We start from the raw sequence: 21499 nt of genomic DNA, 5'->3' as shown, positions 1-21499 counted from the left end.
CAAGCAATGGTCCCGAACAATGACGACACCCTTCTGGTGGACAGGAACCCCTCGAACCAAAAAGTCTACCACGATGTACCCAGTATAAGGAATGTCCAATCCATTCGCTCCACGTAATGTGAGTCTTGAAGTTTCCGTCCTGTGAAGCCGATGATCCGCGAATAACTCCAGAGCCAGACTCTCTGAAAACAATGTGACCTGAGAACCTGTATCGACCAGACAATTAATCTTCATTCCATTGACTTGCACTTCCACGGTGGGACAACGCCCAACCCAGTCGTCTCTCATCACCGGAACAGAACAAGGGTCTCTTGAAGGGGTCCCGGCCACTTGACCCACAGTGACCGGTGGGACTAAAAACCCCCTTGAGAACTTCGACGACGGTCGCACTGGCGGCTGATGTGTCCCGGATTTCCACAATTGATACAAATGGGTCGACCCTGATGATCCCACTGAAACCGGGGGCCCGTCGGACACGGAGGGCGGCGTACCGGTCCTTGCCCCTCCTCTAAATATGATCTTCCTCGCACCATCGGTCCACCTTCGACTCGACCTCGATGAAGCTCACCCAAAAGACTCCGAGACAAGTCTGCCATCTGTCCCTTAACATCCTCCAGTAATTCTGTCCTCAACTTCTGCTTCCACTCACTTGACTCAACAGGCGCGGGCACTGTGGCACTGCTGGCCGCCACACGAACCGGTGTCCGAGTCGTCTCCCCCTGATCTAACTCCAACGCCAAGGCCTCTTGTCGAAGAGCCTCAAAAGACATAGTGGGGTCTCGTCGAAGCTGGAGCCGTATGCCCTGGCGCACCGGTCCTTCACGCAGCCCCAAAACAAACTGGTCTCTCAATAAGCCATCTCCTTCTCCCAGTCCATGATCTTGTCGACCTTTCAGCCGGCCAAACTGCTCTCGCAGTTTCAGGGAATATGCTCGCAGAGTCTGCTGAGGCCCCTGCTGACAGTTAAAGAACTGGGCACGAAGGATGGCTACCGGGGTAGAATCTCCATATACTCCAGACAAGAAATCAAAGATATTCTTCACAGTGGCCCGCGTGGCTTCTGATGCAGCAAAAACTTCCCTTTTGGCTTCTCCTTCTAACGATCCTAGCACAAACTGTACCTTTTGCGATGCGCTCAGTCCTTGTAATCCAGCCAGATATTCTGTCTGCACTTTCCAGTCCTGAAAACTCAGCTCCGATCCTGGTCCTCCATAGCGTTGTGCCCAAGGGGCTCCCATCATGATGGGCATTACTTGCGAACGAACTGATGGGGCCTCTTCGTCCACCATCGCGTACCTGTGGCCGCTACAACTCACGGTGGCAACCCTGCCGACTTACGCCAAATTGTGTCACCGGTGCAGGCCGGGGCGGACTCGGATGACCAGCCGCCCCTGACTCCAGACACCACCGTGAGGAGCCGACACCACAGGCACGCGACAGACGGACAAAGGAGGAGGCAAGTAGTTTAGTTCACAAGTAACAATCTTTATTGAATAATAATCAACTTGAGGAAAGAATGAGCAACTCTTGTCTTCTAAGGCTATTCGGCCGGAGTAGCCGCTGGATCGACTATTCACTGTCTTCGAGACCCAATGGTGTAATAGTGGCTGGGAAGGCTTACTCCACAGCGTTGCTGCACATCTGCAGGATTCAGACAGTAAGTAACAGGCAATGTTTCTTCGCTCAGCAGCAGATTCTCTTATCAGGACATGCAAGGGAAATCGTAACTTTAAAACTCACTTCACAGCGTTGCTGCACATCTGCAGGACTCAGACGGTAGGTAACAGGTAAGGTTTCTTCTCTTAACAGCAGCTTCTCTTATCAGGACGTGAGAGGGGAATTGTGACTTTAAAACTCACTTCACAGCGTTGCTGCACATCTGCAGGACTCAGACGGTAGGAACAGGTGGGCTTTTCTTCTCTTAACAGCAGCTTCTCTTATCAGGTCGTGAGAGGGAAATTGTGACTTTAAAACTCACTTCACAGCATTGCTGCACATCTGCAGAACTCAGACGGTAGGTAACAGGTAAGGTTTCTTCTCTTAACAGCAGCTTCTCTTATCAGGTCGTGAGAGGGAAATTGTGACTTTAAAACTCACTTCACAGCGTTGCTGCACATCTGCAGGACTCAGACGGTAGGTAACAGGTGGGCTTTTCTTCTCTTAACAGCAGCTTCTCTTATCAGGTCGTGAGAGGGAAATTGTGACCTTAAAACTCACTTCACAGCATTGCTGCACATCTGCAGAACTCAGACGGTAGGTAACAGGTAAGGTTTCTTCTCTTAACAGCAGCTTCTCTTACCAAGACATGAGAGGGAAATTGTGACTTTAAAACTCACTTCACAGCGTTGCTGCACATCTGCAGGACTCAGACGGTAGGTAACAGGTGGGCTTTTCTTCTCTTAACAGCAGCTTCTCTTATCAAGTCGTGAGAGGGAAATTGTGACTTTAAAACTCACTTCACAGCATTGCTGCACATCTGCAGAACTCAGACGGTAGGTAACAGGTAAGGTTTCTTCTCTTAACAGCGGCTTCTCTTATCAGGACATGAGAGGGGAATTGTGACTTTTCCACAGCCATACGATTCTTCATGAGACTTGAACAGTTCAGTTGTATCGTTCTGGGATTTAGATGGAGACCAGTAGATCATCTCACAAGAATGAAAGCAGGCGTTGGAAGACTCTTCTCAGCATAGCACACAGCACTCGTGTTCACTACAAATCCACAGCATTAATTCGACGTGCATCAGGTAAGGCAAACAACTGCAAATCACTCACACAGTAGGGCTGATCAGAAGCCTCGCTTCATCCATGCATTTCAACGGAAATATTCACTCTCAATTCCTCTCCAATGTATCTGAAACAGATGTCCTCCTCAACAGTAAATTTCACATTCACAGTCTTTTCTTCAAGCTTTACATTTGATTCAATGATGAAATTAATTCACTTATCTTTCTTCCTTCCTCTTCCATAGCAGATCCAAGCAGCAGTTCAATCCAGTAGTATTCCACAACAGTTACAGGAGATCTTCTACCCCAAAACACAACGACTGAGACCCAGCCAAACAACTGATCAACTGAACACCGATCAACCTTTACCAGTTCCAACCTTCGCACTAACTCGACTCTGAATGGCTCTTTTATCCTCCTCTTGTGAAGCGGAAAGCCTGTACAAACACCGCTCCTCTCTCTCCCTCACACCTGTCGTGCATCAGCTGTAATTAGTTTGCGCAATATCTCCGCTACACCCGGAACCGGAGTGAGGTGTTACACCAAAATAACTCCCCTCGGGGACATAGAAAGAGAAAAGAAAGGTTCCGCTTTTCCCAGCATTTTGTCACCCGTGACACAACAGTATACAGAACATTCAGCAGGCAACAGGCGGACGACAGTGTGCAGGACATTCGGCAGGCAGAAAGGAGATGGCAGGAAGATGAGAGTGTGCAGGACGCTGAGCAGGCAGCAGGCAGCAGGCACACAACAGGATGAGGGCAGAATGCAGGACATTGAGCAGGCAGCATGTGGCCAAGAGGTGAGTTAGAAATTAGGCTGTACTTAAAGGGATTGTCTGGACTGAATCAACTCATAGCCCTGTTGTCCGGGCAGGTATAGGAAAGAGAGAATTTGCTGCATGTAAACCGAATTTGCAAACTGCTAGCTAATGCTAACTAATGGGGGAATAGAAGAACAAAACTAAAACAAAGCTTCCTTGCCCTCATGAGTTAGAGTTGGCTGTTATTTCACTATTAGGCCCATGTTGTACCAAATTCTGTTGTTCTCATACCTCCCTACAGCACCCTGCAACATCAAACAACAGGGCAATGGGTTGATTCACTCCAGATAATCCCTTTAAGGCCTACTGTGTCATCAAAAATGACATTAGTCTTACAAGCAAATACTTATGTCTGAAGGCCATTGGAGATGGAGGGACAGAGAGGACAGAGACACCACACTGCTGGACCAGAGAGCAATGGCAGGGCTGGATAGAACGTAACCCCTTGTTATACATTAAAGATGGATGCCTTGGTTGCAAGCCATGCAGAGACGCAAAGACTTTGCGTAAATCTGGTAAATGTCCGGGGATGAATTTTGCTAGTGAATGGGTTAATGGGGCAGTGGGGAGTACCTGCAAAAAATAAATATACAAACACAGAGATAGTGCTTCGCACCAGAGGTCTACTGAGATAGCACAACAGAAACAAAAGGAGGTCCTGCCAAAAGCCATTTTGGAAATCAATGCAGCTTTAGTGCAAGAAACAACCAGCTCTTTCAGAACTGCATATGCAGCAGCGAAAGAAAGGTTAGCCTTCAGAAAGATGCCACCTCTCATGATTCTGCAAGAACTTAATGGTGCGGTCATAGGGAATGTGCATAGGTCAGATCATTCTTGTGCTGAAATTGTGAACCACATTGCCACAGAAATGAAAAAAGTGGTACACTGTAAAACCCAACAAGTTAAGCTAACTCATTTCATTTGAGGAAACCGATTGCCTTAATTCAATTAAGTTTATAAAAAAACTATAGTTATGAGTACTCTGAACTTATTTCAGTTGAGTTTACTAAAAGTAGATATACATTGCAGTCAATAAATTAAGTGATTAATTAAGTGATTATTGAGCATTAGTGATTAACACCTGCTGTTAACGAGCAGAATCAATGAAGGAAAGAGAAACACAAGAACTACAACTGACTTCCAACCACAGCCTTAGATGAAATCAACTCAAGATAAAAGACGTTTAAATCTCTAAAGATCTCAGCAGAGGAGGATTAAACCACTACACAAACAGCATTACCAGCTTCACTTATTGCTAAACAGTTTGACTTTTGTCTTGTGTCTACAGAAGTTGTTATTGAGAATGAACAGAGGGTTAGATGATAATGATTTATTGAGTTTCATTTAAAGACACCATGATAGTGATCCGTGTTTGCTTTAGTTGGGCTCTTGACCCTTGACTTTATAACACCAGGTTTTCCTTTGGCTGCTGTAACTGAGTGTTTATAAAACACATTTGTTATGGCACATACGCCAAAAGAAAATATGAGCATGTGGTTGTGTTAAGATGATAAAAAATCATCATTTAGTGACTTGATTCTCTGATCATTTCCAGAGCCTAATCTCTGATTAGACAGATGATGTATTACTTGTATTAATCATTATAATAGAACTGATTCTGCTGTAAGGCTCATTGTTGTGACAATCAGATTTTAAAAACCTCTATGGTATTATGCTGACTTACACAGTAATCAAGAATCAGCATATGAATCTCAACAATGGTGACCATTAAAAAATGATTTATGCCACAATGCATGCTGGGAGCCATGGATAAGTTTTGTATTATGCTAGTACCCAGCATGCATTGCAGCATGAATCATTTTTTTAATGGTCACCATTGTTAAGATTCATATGCTGATTCTTGATGTCTGTGTGAGTCTTAGTAATGCAATACCTTTTTGTGCACAACTATTTGTAAAATCCTTCATATTATCTGATGGCCACAACATGGCTAGCTCTTATGCTGTAGAATCACAGTTTTGAGTGAAACTAATATGTTGTCCTTTTAATCAGAGATCAGACTCTGAATGAAATCAGTGAATCAAGTCACTAAATGATGATTGTCATCATCAGTCCTTCACCATCAACACCCAATCAGACTTCTCCTTGCCTTTTGTGCCATAACAAATATGTTTTATAAACACTCAATTATAGCAGCCAAAGAAAATCTTAAGTGCAAAAGTCAAGGGGCAAGAGCTCAACTAAAGCAAACGCTGATCTCCATCATGGTGACCTTAAATGAAACAAATAATCACCTTCTAAACCTTTGTTAATTCTAATAAGAACTTCTGTAGACGAATGGCAGTAATAAAGTCAAACTGTTTAGTAATAAGTGAAGCTTGTAATGTTGTTTGTGGAGTTGTTTTATCCTCCCCTGCTGAGATCTTGAGATATTTAATGTCTTTTATCTCCAGTTGATTTAGCTGTGGCTGGAAGTTAGTTGTAGTTCTTGTGTTTCTCTTTCCTTCAGTGATTCTGCTTGTTAACAGCAGGTGCTCATCACTAATGGTCAATCATCACTTAATTAATCACTTAATTATACAATTATCATTCTGGGATCTAGAAATGTTCTATAACTCATTCAGTTTGAGTTCTGTTTCAGTCATTCAAGTTTTGGTAATATTTGAGTGCTGTGAACTCAATTTAGTACATATTACTGTATTTGTATTTAGTACATATTACTGTTAGGTTTTACAGTGTATGACTAAACCTTGAAGGGAAAATATATCACCTATGGGGTCAAAGCCTGTTCCCCAATGGTATCTGCTGAAGCCTTTGCAAGAGGCATATATTCCACTCGGGTCCCAGCAAGTTTTCACCAAGGTGGTAGGACCCAGCGATCCTTTGCTCCACTTTGCATACCTTGTTTATTCGTGTAGCCTGCCGTCCAGATAATAAAGATGGACTTGCTTTGCAATTCATCCATTCCGTTATTATGGAATGAAACTAATCAAGAGTTCTAGACTTTGACGGGTTCTTCTTATTTGCTTTTATGTTGCTGTTCTCATGATTGCTGCATGAGATTTGTATAGACAACTATGCCTAGGGCCTTGAAGTTCTATCACACCACATGTAGCCACTTACATGTATGCTTACTTGGTAAATGTAACTCTTTAGGTATTTACAACACCACTGGTCTCTATATGATAAAAGTGTGAAAATTAATCATAAGAAGAAGTTTATATTAGTTCAAGTTTGCTTTGTGTGGATGTATTGTTCTGTTCCAGTGATTTTCTATGACTAAACCTTGAAGGGAAATATATCAATTATGGGGTCAAAGCCTGTTCCCCAATGGTATCTGCTGAAGCCTTTGCAAGAGGCATATATACCCCTCGGGTCCCAGCAAGTTTTCACCAAGGTAGTAGGACCCAGCTTTCCTTTGCGCCACTTTGCATTCCTTGTTTATTCGTGTAGCCTGCCATCCAGATAATAAAAATGGACTTGCTTTGTAATTCATCCATTGGGTTATTATGGAATTAAACTAATCAAGAGTTCTAGACGTTGACGGGTTCTTCTTATTTGCTTTTATGTTGCTGCTCTCATGATTGCTGCATGAGATTTGTATAGACAACTATGCCTAGGGCCTTGAAGTTCTATCACACCACATGTAGCCACTTACATGTATGCTTACTTGGTAAAAGTAACTCTTTAGGTATTTACAACACCACTGGTCACTATATGATAAAAGTGTGAAAATTAATCATAAGAAGAAGTTTATATTAGTTCAAGTTTGCTCTGTGTGGATGTATTGTTGGTAACCCTTCCTTTTACAGTCCCCTAATTACTAGGTATTTACCTGGTAAATATATGGTAAGTTATAGTTTGTTATTGGTAATTACCACAGGTAACAAGTATGTAAATGCAGAGAAACTACAAACTAATTTCTAGGTATTTACCGGGTAAATATATGGTAAGTTATAGTTGGTTATTGGTAATTACCACAGGTAACAAGTATGTAAATTAGGGGTGTGCTCAAAATATCGATTCTTAGATACATACCGATATAATAAAAAAAGATACAGTATCGATATTCTAGCCCTTAGTATCGATACTCCGCCCAGCCATTAGGGGGCGCAGCGGCGCCCGCGAGTTTAAAAAAACTCATGGAAAATGTCGAAGATTTTAGAAGCGCCGTTGTCCTTAAAGGCAGATGTTTGGACACATTTTGGTTTTAAAGCAAAGGAAGGAAACCAAGGGATCGATAAAACAAATGCAATCTGCAAGCATTGCCAGGCTTCTATACGCTACACCGGTAATACAACTAACCTGCGCGCCCACCTGCAAAGACACCATGCAGACAAGCTAGCTTCGCCGCAGCCCAAAAAAACACGGGACCCCGCGCAAACTACTTTGGACAACATAACATCCAAGCTTCCATCTAACTCAGTCCGTGCACAGAAGATTACGGAGTCTGTGGTGCATTATATTTGCAAAGGTTTATGTCCCTACAGTGTTGTCGAGAACACAGGCTTTCGCTTTATGATCAACACGTTAGATCCCCGTTATGTGATCCCTACCCGCAGCTACATGACCGACAAAGCAGTACCGAGGATGTATGACAAAGTCAAAGACAATGTTAAGTCAGCCCTGAGTTCTGCCCCACGAGTGGCACTGACTTGTGATGGGTGGACATCGCGAGCCACGGAAGCTTTTGTTACAATCACTTGCCATTACGTTAACGAGGAGTGGGAACTGATGTCGCACGTTTTACAAACGCGAGCCATGCACGAGAGCCATACGGGGTCAAACATTGCAGAGTTACTGAAAGCGGCGCTGGAGGAGTGGGACCTTGTATCCAAAGACCCAGCTATTGTGACTGACAACGCCGCAAATATGAGCGTCGCAGCGGAGCTTGCCGGTATGTTGCATTTCAGGTGCTTCGCTCACACTTTAAACCTTGCCTCGCAGCGTGCACTGAAGCTTCCTGCTGTCGCTCGTTTATTGGGACGTGTTAGACGGATATCCACCTTTTTTAAGCGCAGTACCACAGCCAGCCACGTACTTCGACAGAAGCAGAAGTTGCTCGAGTTGCCTGAACATAAACTGATCACTGATGTTGTGACGCGCTGGAATAGCGCGCATGATATGCTCGAGCGCTTTCTTGAGCAGCAACCCGCTGTCTCCGCTGCTCTTCTGTCCAACGAGCTTAGGAAAACAGAGAAAGAAGTTTGCACCCTATGTGAGTCGGACATTACATCTGCGGAGGAGATAGTGGATGCAATGAAGCCCATGAAGATTGCTACTCTTGTAATGTCAAAAGAAAGCTCTCCAACACTGTCAGTTGTGGCCCCTCTTCATGCTCAGCTCATCCAGGATTTCCAAGAGAGCGGAGCAGATAGTGAGATAGTGAAAGAAATCAAAGCGGCTATTTGCCAAGATTTGAGCAAGAGGTACATGGATCAGCAGAAAGAGACCATGTATGTATGTTCAGCACTCGATCCAAGATTCAAAGCTTTGCCCTTCCTTCCTGATGATGAACGAGAGGAAATATACCTGAGAATCACTGCAGAAGCTCGAAGAATTCAAGAACTATTTCAGGTAAGCCCTTTCACTGTGTCATTAACATTAGCATTACATGGTTAAAAAACATAAAAAACAAACAAACACACACACACACACACACACACACACACATATATATATATACACCAAGTGTAATAAAACGAAATATTCAGTTCATAATTTCAAATTCATAATAGTATGTTAGAGCTTAAAAAACTAAATGGTTACAAACATATACTTCATGTACTAGCAAAACAATATATTGTAAAGGTTTGTCAGTTCATCGCATTAAATAAAAGGCAAACTAACTATTATATGTCTTTGAATATGCTCTTTATAGAATTAACTATGGGTTTATTGATAAAAAATCTGTATTTTGCATAATAGGAAGAGGCTGAAGTGATACCAGGAGAGGAGGACAATCATGTGGAAGACAAGGATGACATTCCTGCCAGCCCACCACCCAAGAAGAAAAAGGACTTGTGCTGTTTGGCTGATCTGCTTGGTTCAACTTACAGTGCAGGTCCTGCGGTGAGACACAGAACCACACAGGCCCAGGCAGAAGAGGAGATGTCAAGGTACAAGGAGGCACCACCCCTGTCTCTTGCTGAGGGAAGTCCACTCAGTTGGTGGAAAGAGCACCAGAATGAATATCCACTAATGTCACGCCTTGCCAAAGTGTACCTGTGCATTCCAGGGACTAGTGTCTCCTCGGAGCGCGTTTTCTCTACGGCAGGCGATATTGTAACCGCACAGAGAAGTGTACTAAGCTCAAAGCATGTTGACCAACTTCTGTTTTTGAACAAAAATCTTAAGTCATAGGATAAAGCTAGCATTACCAAGAGTATCCTCAGGTTATTGTTTTGTTGCTGCAGTGATTTTTGTTCAACCTGCCTTTTTGAGGACAAACCTGGTTTAGCCTTAAGATTTAAAAAATCCATCCTGTTATGAGGTAGATTTGTTGTTGTGCCAAATGTTAAAGCAAGATGTAGCATTTAAGTGATTTCATAGTGAAATATGTTATGGCAGTACATGGTGTCACAAAAAATAATTATAAGAAGATTTAATAAGAAGTTAAGAATAAGAAGAAGAATAAGAAGAAGATTTTGTGCTTGTGTGAGCTCAGACTGTACCCTTGGAAAGTTAAATGTTGACTTGTGGTAATTTTCAGATTAATACAATTTGTGTACAATTAATCAGAGCACTTAAAGTTGCAAATATTTAAGCAAAATGCACTTTGTTATAATGCACTTTTGTCTTCAATAAATTGAAGAAAAATGCAGAGTTCTGTTTGTTGAGTAAATGTGTTCAGCATTAACTAATTGGCTCTGGCCCATGTATTTTTATTGAATCGTATCGCATCGTGTCACATTGTATCAAATCGTATCGAGACAGCTCTGTATCGAGGTACGTATCGAATCGTGACCTGTGTATCGAGGTATGTATCGTATCGCCAGGTTCTCCAAGGTATACAGCCCTAATGTAAATGCAGAGAAACTACAAACTAATTACTAAGTATTTACCTGGTAAGCATATGGTAAATTATAGTTTTTTAGTGTGTAATTACTTAAGGTGATTAGTATGCAATTACAGAGAAACTACCAGGGAAAAAAAAATACTACTGTTAAATATCAACTTAACAAAGTACTGTGTACTTGTTACCTGTTTAGGTTGGTAATAACTCAGATTTAATTGTGTACTTCCTCAGAATGTAGGCAGCCAATTTTTAGAAACACCTCCAGTATTACCTATCAATTCAAGTTAGGTTTGTAGTTATCCTAGGGTTATGTTGGTAACAGTCCATGTTTATTTATTACTATCTTGAAATTAAGACGGTAGTTTCCAATAAATTACCTTGTCTTACGTAGTTGTTGTTCATTGCTACACCCATTTATAGAGGGTTTATCAAATAATTTACCTTACACTTTCTCTGCATTTACATACTTGGTACCTGTGGTAATTACCAATAACCAACTATAACTATATATTTACCCGGTAAATACCTAGTAATTAGTTTGTAGTTTCTCTGCATTTACATACTTGTTACCTGTGGTAATTACCAATAACAAACTATAACTTACCATATATTTACCAGTTAAATACCTAGTAATTAGGGGACTGTAAAAGGAAGGGTTACCATTGTTTTTTCGGTGCGAGATGACTCCCATCGTCACTCCCCGTTGGTACCATTCGGCCGCCAGCCAAGGCTGCAGGGCTGAAACGCAGCCCTGATTCACACTGACTCGCGAGCCGCCGGTAATCCACGCTGTGTGAGGCACTCGCGCTTTCAGCCAGCACTGAAGCGGGCGCATGCGCAGTAAGCCCAGCTGAAGCACCGCTGCAGCTGAGGCCATGTGGCCCAACATTTTCTGAAACGTTTTCAGAGGGAAACGCCTGCCTTCCTGAAAAGATGCGGCGAGGTGTCGAATACAAAACGTACGTAAAAACGGCGTTTGTGTGCAGGCGAGCGAGTTGTGTAACTGACTCGTTGGCTGCGGTGTAAGCTGCTGCAGTAGCCTTTTCTAAGGGGACTGACAGGGCTGGGTGTTTTGACGGCTGTCCGGCCGCGGCGGGACTCAACCGTCTTTTCCTCCTTGCGTGTGCTAGGAGTACTTTGCGGGCTCGGGCTTCAGCGCAATCTTGGGCCAGGGCCCCTGGGGGGGCGGCGGTCTGTGACGGCTGGTTGAGCGCGATCTAGGGCGGCCGCCCTGTCGTCGCTGCGAGGACGGAGGCCGGGACGAGCACTGCGTAGAGCTGCGTGCAGGAGGCTGGGCTTGAGAATGGCCTGCAGCGGAGCTCGAGCGGCGGGGCAGGAAGAGATTCATGGCCTGCGACGTCTTCTGAACCTCTGAAAAGCGATCCACAATCCCGCTTACCGCTGGGCCGAAGAGGCCGGTGGGGGAGAGCGGGGCGTGGCCGGCTGCTGCGTGTCGGTGAAGGGGGGCGGGGAAGGAGAGAGCGAGGCTCGTGGGAAGTGAACCGGCGAGCACTCAGCTGGCACATCGGGCTCCGGTGGTCTCTGTGAGCGGCGCTTCTTTTTGCACGGCCCAGCAGAGGCAGACAGAGGGACAACTTCAGCGTCGAACAAGGTGAGTCGAGCCCGCAGGGTCGACATCGGCAGTTCTTCGCAGAGCGTGCAACCACCCGTGGAAGGGCAACGGCTGCGTGGTCTCGACCCAGGCAGAGAGCACAGATGAGGTGGCGGTCTCTGTCGCTGAGCGGGGCTTGGCAGGAGCCACAGGAAATGCGAGGCATTTTGCAACAAACGCCTCGCGCTCTTTTAGAAAAAGTGTGTCGCGGCGGCGAACACACAGCAGAAGCACAGAAAAAGGATACTGTCGCCGGATAGCGAAGCAGGCACGGATGGCTGAAGGCGGCGAAGACGACCGGCTTCTTCAGACGCTTTCCTCGGCTTGCTTGTCGCTTGATTCGACGGCGGCTTCTCTCAGAGTCCAGCGATGCGGAGTGCTTCGCTGAAGAGACGAAAATCAGGGGAGCAGCCTATGAGCCTTCCTTTTATACGCTAAGCCACCTCCCATTTCGGCGGGTTATGACGCGTGAGGGCGCGGGCGTGACGTCACGCCAGGCTCAGAGGTAGGCTGCTGCAGTTGCCGCGAGGCAGCCAATGAGCTCGCTAGATAGTCCGCTCTAGGTCTGCTAGCAGCTGCACTGCGTTGACAATGTATCTCGAGAAAAGATGAACTTTACCCGTAGCGTAAGCTAACTTACGCAATACGAGAGAACCTCTCGTAAGAGAACTCCTAAAATACTGTAGATTATTTGAAGTTCCTTGACAGAGATGGTGACCATCAATACAAAATAACCTGATTACAAAGGTTAGTATATCAGAACAGATGCCTTTCCACTGACTTTTTAATGTTAATAAATTTTATTAGAGCATAATTGTGTTAAAATACTATAAACCTGTTGTTTATTCATTTATGTCATACTATAGTATTTCAAACCACACATTACCAATGTCTAAACAAGCCTAATTTATTTTTAAGGTCAAATGTTTACAAAGATGTTAAAAAAAAAACATTTTACATATTGTTATATAAAAGTCATTTTTCTTACCACTGAGATTATTTATTGTTTAAAAGTGAAAGCAAATAGTTTACAATTGGATCAAGTATTTGTCTTATGCAAGTATGCTTCTAGTAAACTGAGTTGAAGAGGAAGGTCAGGTTTAATTTCATTGTTCACATGCTTCAGATCAGTTTGATTATTAAACCCTTGCAACCTTGCAAGAGATCTGATAATATAAAAGCATGATGAGAAAAAAAGAGAATTAATTATTTTTATTCAAGCTAAATGAACACATAAATAAGTTGGATCAAACACAATTAGTTCTTCTGTATCATGTAGATTTGATATATACTGTACAGTATGTATGTTTGAAAATTGAGGGGTGAGAAAATATAAAGGCCCCCTTCCTGTAAAGTGAGATAAGACCATGTGTGTGTGGTTAGATAGATAGATAGACACAGTAGATAGATAGATAGATAGATAGATAGATAGATAGATAGATAGATAGATAGATCATTCAAATAAAACCACAATGTAAACCAGGGGTCTTTGCGGTCTTCTCGTGGACTGTTTTATTTCTTTTCCTGAAGGAGACTGAATTCACGGCTTTATCTTTTGCGGTTTTCTTAACTCCAGCTCTATGTTGCTTGGCAGACCGTTATTGACCAGCACCTGTTTTATCTGAAACAAAGATGGAGAGACAGATCAAACTAGCTATTATCTTTTACCGTATTTTGTATAAATATTTGTAGTAGTGAGACGTACTTGCTGTAAAACAATCTGAATGTTTCCACTCTGTGTAAGATCTGAAAATGAGGAAAGTTTCACTTGAAGTCCAGTGACATTGTCTAAAGGGAAACACACAGACAAACATTTGTTTACATTAATCATACAAAAAATTTACATGGGGTTATATGTAATTTATCAAAACAAAAACAAAACCTTATCTATTTCTAGAATGACAAGACTTCTTACTTTTAGAGGTGTTGCGTCCACTGTCCACCCTGAAGGCCCATCGACCGGGAATATGGACATTACTGGAGTTCTTGAGGTTTGAGATGAAGCTCCCATTGTTTGATCCAGGAATCACAAAGAAGTCAATGGAGTTTACTGTGTCATAACCAGCCTGAAAGTATGTAAAAATCATTAATCATATAAATAGTATATTCACTAGTGAATAGTAACATATTGCTCTGATACAGAAAACAAGTTTGTTTTACCTTCACCAGAAGTTTTGTTACAGCAATGTCTCCATAATTCATCAGAATAAATGAAAAACTACTGCCTGAAATTAAAACCACTTGAAACGAAGTTTCCTGAGAAGATTAAAAACGATAATCACTTTAACCTGAGCATTTACATATTTTTTATATACAAAATTACATTTTTGTATTATTGAATATTATTTTTATGAGCATTACTTACTGATCTCATTGTTATTTTTTACTGTTTTAATTTATTATAATTTTCTCTGTCACTGTCTAAAGTTTTCAGAAATTTTATTGAATTGTGGATAAAGTGAAAACATTCACATTTCATAAGTACATCAATCTTACTGTGTTAGAGATGGGATAGTAAGGGACTTTATCCCATGTTGCAACAAAGACCCAAGAAGCGCTGAAGGTCAGATTTGGGAAATGATTGTTTATATCCTGAGTGGCGCGGGTGAGAACACTTCCATTAGTGTACTGATGATATGAAACCACACCTCTCGCATGGTTGTCAAGGTCGGTCCAGAGACCAGCAATTATATCTTGGCTTTCATTAGCAGGAAAGGAGTAGGGAACATATTGTGATGAAGGCTGGTTGAATGTGAGGTGTCCATTATTATTAACCTAAAACATGAGAAATATTGTCAAAATCACAGCCACAGGTTTTACTGATAACAGATGAGTTTATAAAGCATTCGCCATTCACATTTAGACTTCAAAATTCTTACATAAATCTGCTGGTGTGTGCGGCCAAAGAACAGAAACGGACTCAACAGTGGAATAACTGAGGAGCTTCCATCATCAACAGCAGGGTTTATTGTGTCTCCTGATGAGCAGAATGGGTAGAATATTCCTGGTGCTGCCAAGAGAATGAAGAGAAATAATTTCTGTTACGTGATGTGTACATTTAACACTGATTTATGGGGCTCATGTTTGAATCTGGCTGATTAGTAGCCGGACGATGATGATGCCCTCTGGTGGATGACTCATGTGGATATGACTTTAAAATATTTAACCACTACATAATTAATAGTCTTGCAAATATTTTTAAAGAAACAAAGTGCTACAGATAACAGTGTTTCTCTGGGAAGAGATTCATGTCTATCTGCTTAAAGCTTATTTTTTCCCTATTTTTTACAAGTACTGTAGCATATAGATGAGCTCAAAGATAGCAGACATTAACTAAAAGCCACACATGAACACATACTCATTTGCACATTGTTTTAAATATATGCATAAACTAATCATACAAACACATTACATGAGGTTATATGAAATTTAAACATAAAAAAACACTGGCTTGTAAGACAAAATCTCATACATATCCCAATATCTACATCCAAACATTTTGGTAGTTTTTTTTAACTAAAGTTTAACTTTAGTTAAAGGGGTTATTCTGCTCAGTGTGTTGAGGACGCCCATCAGGCTGCCCTGTCGAAATCAAGACAGATCTTATTGACAAAGAGTATCCAGGAAGAAAAAATTTTTTCAGTAACCTGTATTACCACCTATACCCCTCAGGCTCACATGTTTAAGAGTACCATCCTTAAATATTGGCACATTTTGACCTCAGACCCAGCTCTCATCCAACATTTTAAAGATCCACCCCTTTTTGTTTACAAAAGAGGGCCAAACCTACGAAATAAATTGGTTAGAGCCAATATATTACCAAGTCCCAGACAGACACTTTTAGCTCCCCTCAAACATGGAAATTACCCTTGTGGTAACTGTGCCCAGTGCCACAATACGTGGAAAACAAACACTTTCACACATCCTAGAACAGGGAATTTTTTTCCAGTAAGAGGGGTTATCACATGCAACACTAAAAATGTTGTATATATGCTTAAATGCACGTGTGATATGATCTATATTGGTAAAACTATTCGCCCTCTGAAGCAAAGAATTAGCGAACACAAAAGTTCAATAAGACGAAATGATATGAACTATCCTGTTGCCCGCCACTTTAATAACCACTTGCATCCTCTATCCTCCCTCAGGTTTCAGGGAATAGAACAGGTTACTTCTCAGAGAGGGGGTGATGTTGACAGGCGACTATGTCAGAGAGAGCTGTATTGGATCTATATGTTAGAAGCTCTACAACCACTGGGTCTCAATGAGGAGTTTGATATGAGCGTGTTTCTTTAATCTCATCACTATAGACTATTCTATGCTTTATGATGGTCATAGCCTGATATTTGCATAGAATAGTGGTTTCTTTCTATTTGTGTCGATGCAAGGTAATCTTGTAATGTATTTTTCTATTTGAAGTTTTGATGTAATTTATGTTTTTTTTTTTTTGTTTCCAGTAGACCTTGTACCTAAGGCTATACTTGATATAGGCTAGTTTGAACTACATTTCCCATGTTCCCTATCCCTGTAGCCTTAGCCATGTTAACACAGGTGTCTGGCATTATGCAATCAGGAGAGGTGATTGGCAAGAGCCCTTTTGTATGGCCACATTCACTTTGTTTTTATGCCTGAAGAAGGTCGGAAGACCGAAAGCTCGCTAATAAATTGATCTTGCACAGTGTTTGAGTGTGCGGCTGCTGTATTTGTACAATTTTCAACTAAAGTTTAACAAAAATGTTGTTATATATATATATATATATACACATATCTTCTCATCTTAGTAATAGAAAAAAGGTGTGTAGAGATTTTGTAGTTATATTTCTTATAATTCATAACAAACATCAAGTGGAGTTAATGCAGTAAAATGACGAATTAATATGTGGTAATGAACGTGCTTCAGCATCTGCACATTTCAAACATTGTTTTATCTAGAGTCTGTACCTACAGGCACAAACACATATGATAGATTTTCATGATACATCCCATCAAAACTTAAGCAGTCAGTAGAAGCCACAGCGTATACATTACCAGTGTTTCGAGTGCAAGTAGCATTATTGATGATTACTTCTGCAAAAAAAGGAAAGAATTGTAATTAATAAACAGATACAAATATAAATTAAAAAAGTACAAAAGGCACATGTTAATGTATTCACCTCCACAGTATGTAAAAAACAGATAGATGGTCTAACAAACTCATAGATGTAATACATTACAAAAATACATTCCTAGATGAATGCAAATTATGTTTACTGTACCTGCGCAGTATGCTGTATGACAGATAAATTGTCTCACAAACTCATAGACGTAGTAATTGCCAGGACAGGCTTTGACTTTAATGGGATTGGCTCGGAACAGGCAGCAGTCTTTCAACCAGTTTCCACAGACAGCTCGAGTGACCACTCCATCCTCAACTTTTGGATGTCCACCGTTCAGCCACAGTGGAGCAGCAGTGCCACAACTATTCTCATCAACACATGAGTCTGGCATCTGAGCGCTCTGACCCTGAATGAAGAGACGGTACCAGCCGTTCCAGAGGCCCCAAGAGTCACACATTAGTTGAGAGGAAAATCGATTGTTGGTGTCTCTCCATGAATCATTCAGCGCAGTGTAGCTATAGCATGGGTCTGTAAAACCAAAAAATCTATTTGAAAATTAAATTACTATTCATACTATACACACTTGTGGCATGGGATCTACCTAAGAATGGAGTTAAAAAAGCTTTTCTTCCTTACATGAGTTAAGCAAATTGTAGAGTGTGGGATTACAAATTTAAGAATCTATTTAAGATCTGCTGATCTTATGTCCTTACATAACATAACATGAAAAACTAAATTAGAGAACATTGAATTTAGCATTTAAGGTTACGATGATGATATCAGCTTTTAAGCAAAGCTTCCAGCAAGAGATTCTTGCCAGTCCTGTTCTCTCTATTGTAAATTAAATAAGTCAGATTACTGAGACTCTCACCCTTTGTCTTTAATGGCTCTTGGAGCCCCTGTCCCAGTCGTTGAATAGTTATGCTGATTGGATTAGCATTGGTAACACCTAGACTAGAGAGTCTAGGGCGGGTTCCTAAACCTGCATACTTAATTTGCATGCTTTGTTTAAGGACGTCACCCAGGTGATTTGTCTCCATATCTAAGCACTGCCCACTAAAATCTATATGAACTACAATGTACACTGCCTTAGTTAGACTTGATGACTGCAGCTACCGACAGCTCGTGTTCTCAATGAAGAATCCTGCTGAAGATACAACCAAGTCTCCTGGGGCCTCATGTACAAAGACTTGCGTTGAATTCATACTAAAACATTGCGTACGGACAAAGCTGTAAATGTGCGTACGCACAAAAAAAAACAGATGTATGAATCTCTGCGTACGAAGGATCCCACACATATTCTCTTTGTACATCCCAGTTAACGTAAAATTGAGCGCACATGCACGAGCACAACGCCCCACCCAGTCTCCTCCCTTAATTAAATTAATTTAAATATGGTAATGAGTCCACTTTGGCAAAAGAAAGCAGTAAGAAAATGGCGGCAAGAAATGAAACTTTACAGAAAGTGAATTGGAGGTGCTACTATCGGAGGTAGAAACAAAAAAAACAAAAAATTATTTGGAACTTTGTCCTCTGGAATTAATAACAAAAGGAAAAAATATGAGTGGGAGAGTTTGGCTGATGCCGTCAATGCGGTGGGATCTGAAAGTCGCACTGTCGAGTAGACTGATACAGTTGAGACACTTTTTGCGTTTTGATTTTTCATACAAAAATAGACAATGAAAATAAGTGAATTTCCACATGACACGCCACATGACATTTCATTAGCTTGTAGACTAAGATCAATCAATAATACCCACAAGTAGTTTATATTTTCCACAATTAGCTCATAAAAATAAGGTGCTTTTTGTCTCAACCTTGTCTCAACTGTACCCATATGTGGTACAGTTGAGATAGCATGCATGGTACAGTTGAGACACCCATTTTTAATGATGTAAAGGTAACTAACCATTCATTGTAAATATAAAAAATAAAGACAAATAAAGAAAATAACAATTGGGCAACATTTTTGTTTATTCATCCATTTATATTCATTCATTTTATTTAAATTAGCACTGGTTAAAATGTATAAAGCAGGAAAAAGATATGTAACAATATTTATTAATAATACACAGTTTAAATATCACAAATATCAAATGTTATTTTCATTTGCGTCCTATGCTGGCTAATTACGCGTTTAAACTGTTATCATAACACTGAACAACTAAACAGTGTGTTTCCTAATAGAGCTCTATCGGGGGTACAGTAGATATGGGTCTCAACTGTCCCCCGATGGCCACCTCGCACATTTCTCTAGATTTTGCAATTACCTTGCATGACACAATACCATGAAATATGCCAGTTTTTAGGGCACAGAATAACGTTTGTGGTGATACCAGTTACGTTTAACAGTCACATAAGGATAATAAGCTATTCATTGCGGAGAGTGCATGGTGAAGTGAACGTCATATCTTAGAAAAAAAAAAAACCTTTTCCCGATATCTTCGGATCGGAGATGCATCCGTTGTTCAAATTTCCCACGATCAAAGAGGACACTAATACGCACGTGCACAGCAAAAATCACAACTTGTGCTTGCTGCGAACGCAAGTTATTTAAGGTGTCTCAACTGTACACATGTCTCAGCTGTACACAGTCTACCCTAAATGACCTTAAAAAGAAATGGTCTGATATAAAGGTGGACATTAAACCAAAGCTGTCATTGCCATAGACTAAGGGTTGTATCAATTTGCATATGCTTTTATATGTTCTTACTTAGTTGCATAATTGATAGAATATTCCCATAAGGCTCGTGTGACAATATATGTCAATTATTTTATAAATTGCAAATTAATAGCAATGCTTCCCACGGGTGGTGGTGCGATAGACTTGTAGAACAATTTGTTGTGTAATGTTTGCAACTTCACTTCATTGCCTGTAAGAGTCGCCAACGGACAAAAACAATGAGAAATGTATGTAAGCCAGTCATGAAATTGGCATGGAGGAACGCACATTCTTGCGTTAATTTCACTGTTAGTACATACGACCGTGAGCGTGAAAGCTGGCGTACGCAAAGTTTTTGTGCGTACGCAAGATTGATACATGAGGCCCCTGGTCTTCGCTTCTGTTTCCTACAAGAGCATCTCTTCATTTAGAAAATACCAAACAGTTGAACCAAACATTTATTCACAAATCCTATGAAGGAATAAAAAAAAAAGAATAAACTTAATTTCATTTTCCATTAATCTCCTGGGGTCGGCTATCGCGCCGGCAATTTTTTTCTTATCAGTGCAAAAGTAAATACTCTGTTGATTTTGATCGTACATATAAGTGTTATACATCATTCGATCCTGTTAAGTGTCTAATTTTTTGTGTATACTCACAATAAAAACAAAGTGTTGTACTTTTTGCCAAATAAATAAACATGATGCAAGTTCTGCCTTCTCTCTGTCAGCAAAGTCCATTCTGAAACGCGTCCGAAAATGAACTGTAACTCAGCGAATATTCAGTCACACAGGCATATAGACACACAGGCATGAAGCTTGAATTCTCTTCTTTTAAATGAAGTAATTTATATAAAAAACACATATTCTCAGTTTATGTAATTTTTATGAAAAGAGAGAGATGTCAGTTGTTCTCATTACAGCTCATTATAGCTCATTAAGTGTTAATGTGACCATGCCCACGGAGAGTGCGCGCTATTCAAAATAGTTTGCAAATGATCCTAGGCGATCCATGCAAACGTGTCAACGCCCACATCAGCTGGATAAAACACATCAAGTTTAATCAGACAGACTCATGTACTTTACGACGCTGTGAGGAATAATACTATCTTAATAATAATCCTGGGGAAAAATTACCTCAGAAGTGCTGGTATCGAGGAGCAATGGATCCAGCTGAGGAATAGGTAAGTTCTTTATTCTCAAGTTATTTTTTCTAATCGCAATATGGAATAGTGTCTAGACTGTTTAAATATGAATCGCTTTCTGTGTGTGTGTGTGTGTGTGTGTGTGTGTGTGTGTGAATGAACGGTAGGCTACAGATGCGCGCTGTTTTGTACCTACAGCTTGCAAAAAGACTGTTTAAATATGAATCGCGTTTCTGTGTGTGAATGAATTAACATCTTTTACCAAACTATATTGCTATACTGAGATGAGTAAAAATCTACTGAAATATGTTGAAATAAAATGGCTTTGTATAAGCAACGTATAAACTGCAAATTAACAATAAAAACAATGTTACAGATGAAATATGAAAGACAACATTTTGTTGACTAGTTTTGGATATATTATAAAGTTTTTACTGTAAAATAGACTACTGCCACAT

General features: G+C 41.0%; 1 protein-coding gene across 1 annotated transcript in view; it reads right to left on the bottom strand.

The window, feature by feature from the left end:
• Nucleotides 1–13026: 13026 nt before the first annotated feature.
• The window catches only part of LOC311305936 (uncharacterized protein), a 32411-nt gene continuing 23938 nt past the window's right edge, over nt 13027–21499 (bottom strand). Inside the window, exons 6-13 of the mRNA XM_084433989.1 lie at nt 17395–17763; nt 17168–17206; nt 15019–15149; nt 14636–14914; nt 14300–14395; nt 14055–14205; nt 13845–13927; nt 13027–13760 (exon numbers count right to left, since the gene is read on the bottom strand). Coding sequence (XP_084290115.1) covers nt 13680–13760; nt 13845–13927; nt 14055–14205; nt 14300–14395; nt 14636–14914; nt 15019–15149; nt 17168–17206; nt 17395–17763 — 1229 coding nt within the window. The 3' untranslated portion in view covers nt 13027–13679. The remainder of the gene's footprint in view (nt 13761–13844; nt 13928–14054; nt 14206–14299; nt 14396–14635; nt 14915–15018; nt 15150–17167; nt 17207–17394; nt 17764–21499) is intronic.

Source organism: Rutilus rutilus (genome assembly GCF_951802725.1).
Source record: "Rutilus rutilus genome assembly, chromosome: 1".
In the NCBI taxonomy this organism is placed as follows: domain Eukaryota; kingdom Metazoa; phylum Chordata; class Actinopteri; order Cypriniformes; family Leuciscidae; genus Rutilus; species Rutilus rutilus.
Note: the sequence above shows the minus strand (reverse complement) of the source record. Positions and strands in the feature narration are given on the sequence as shown.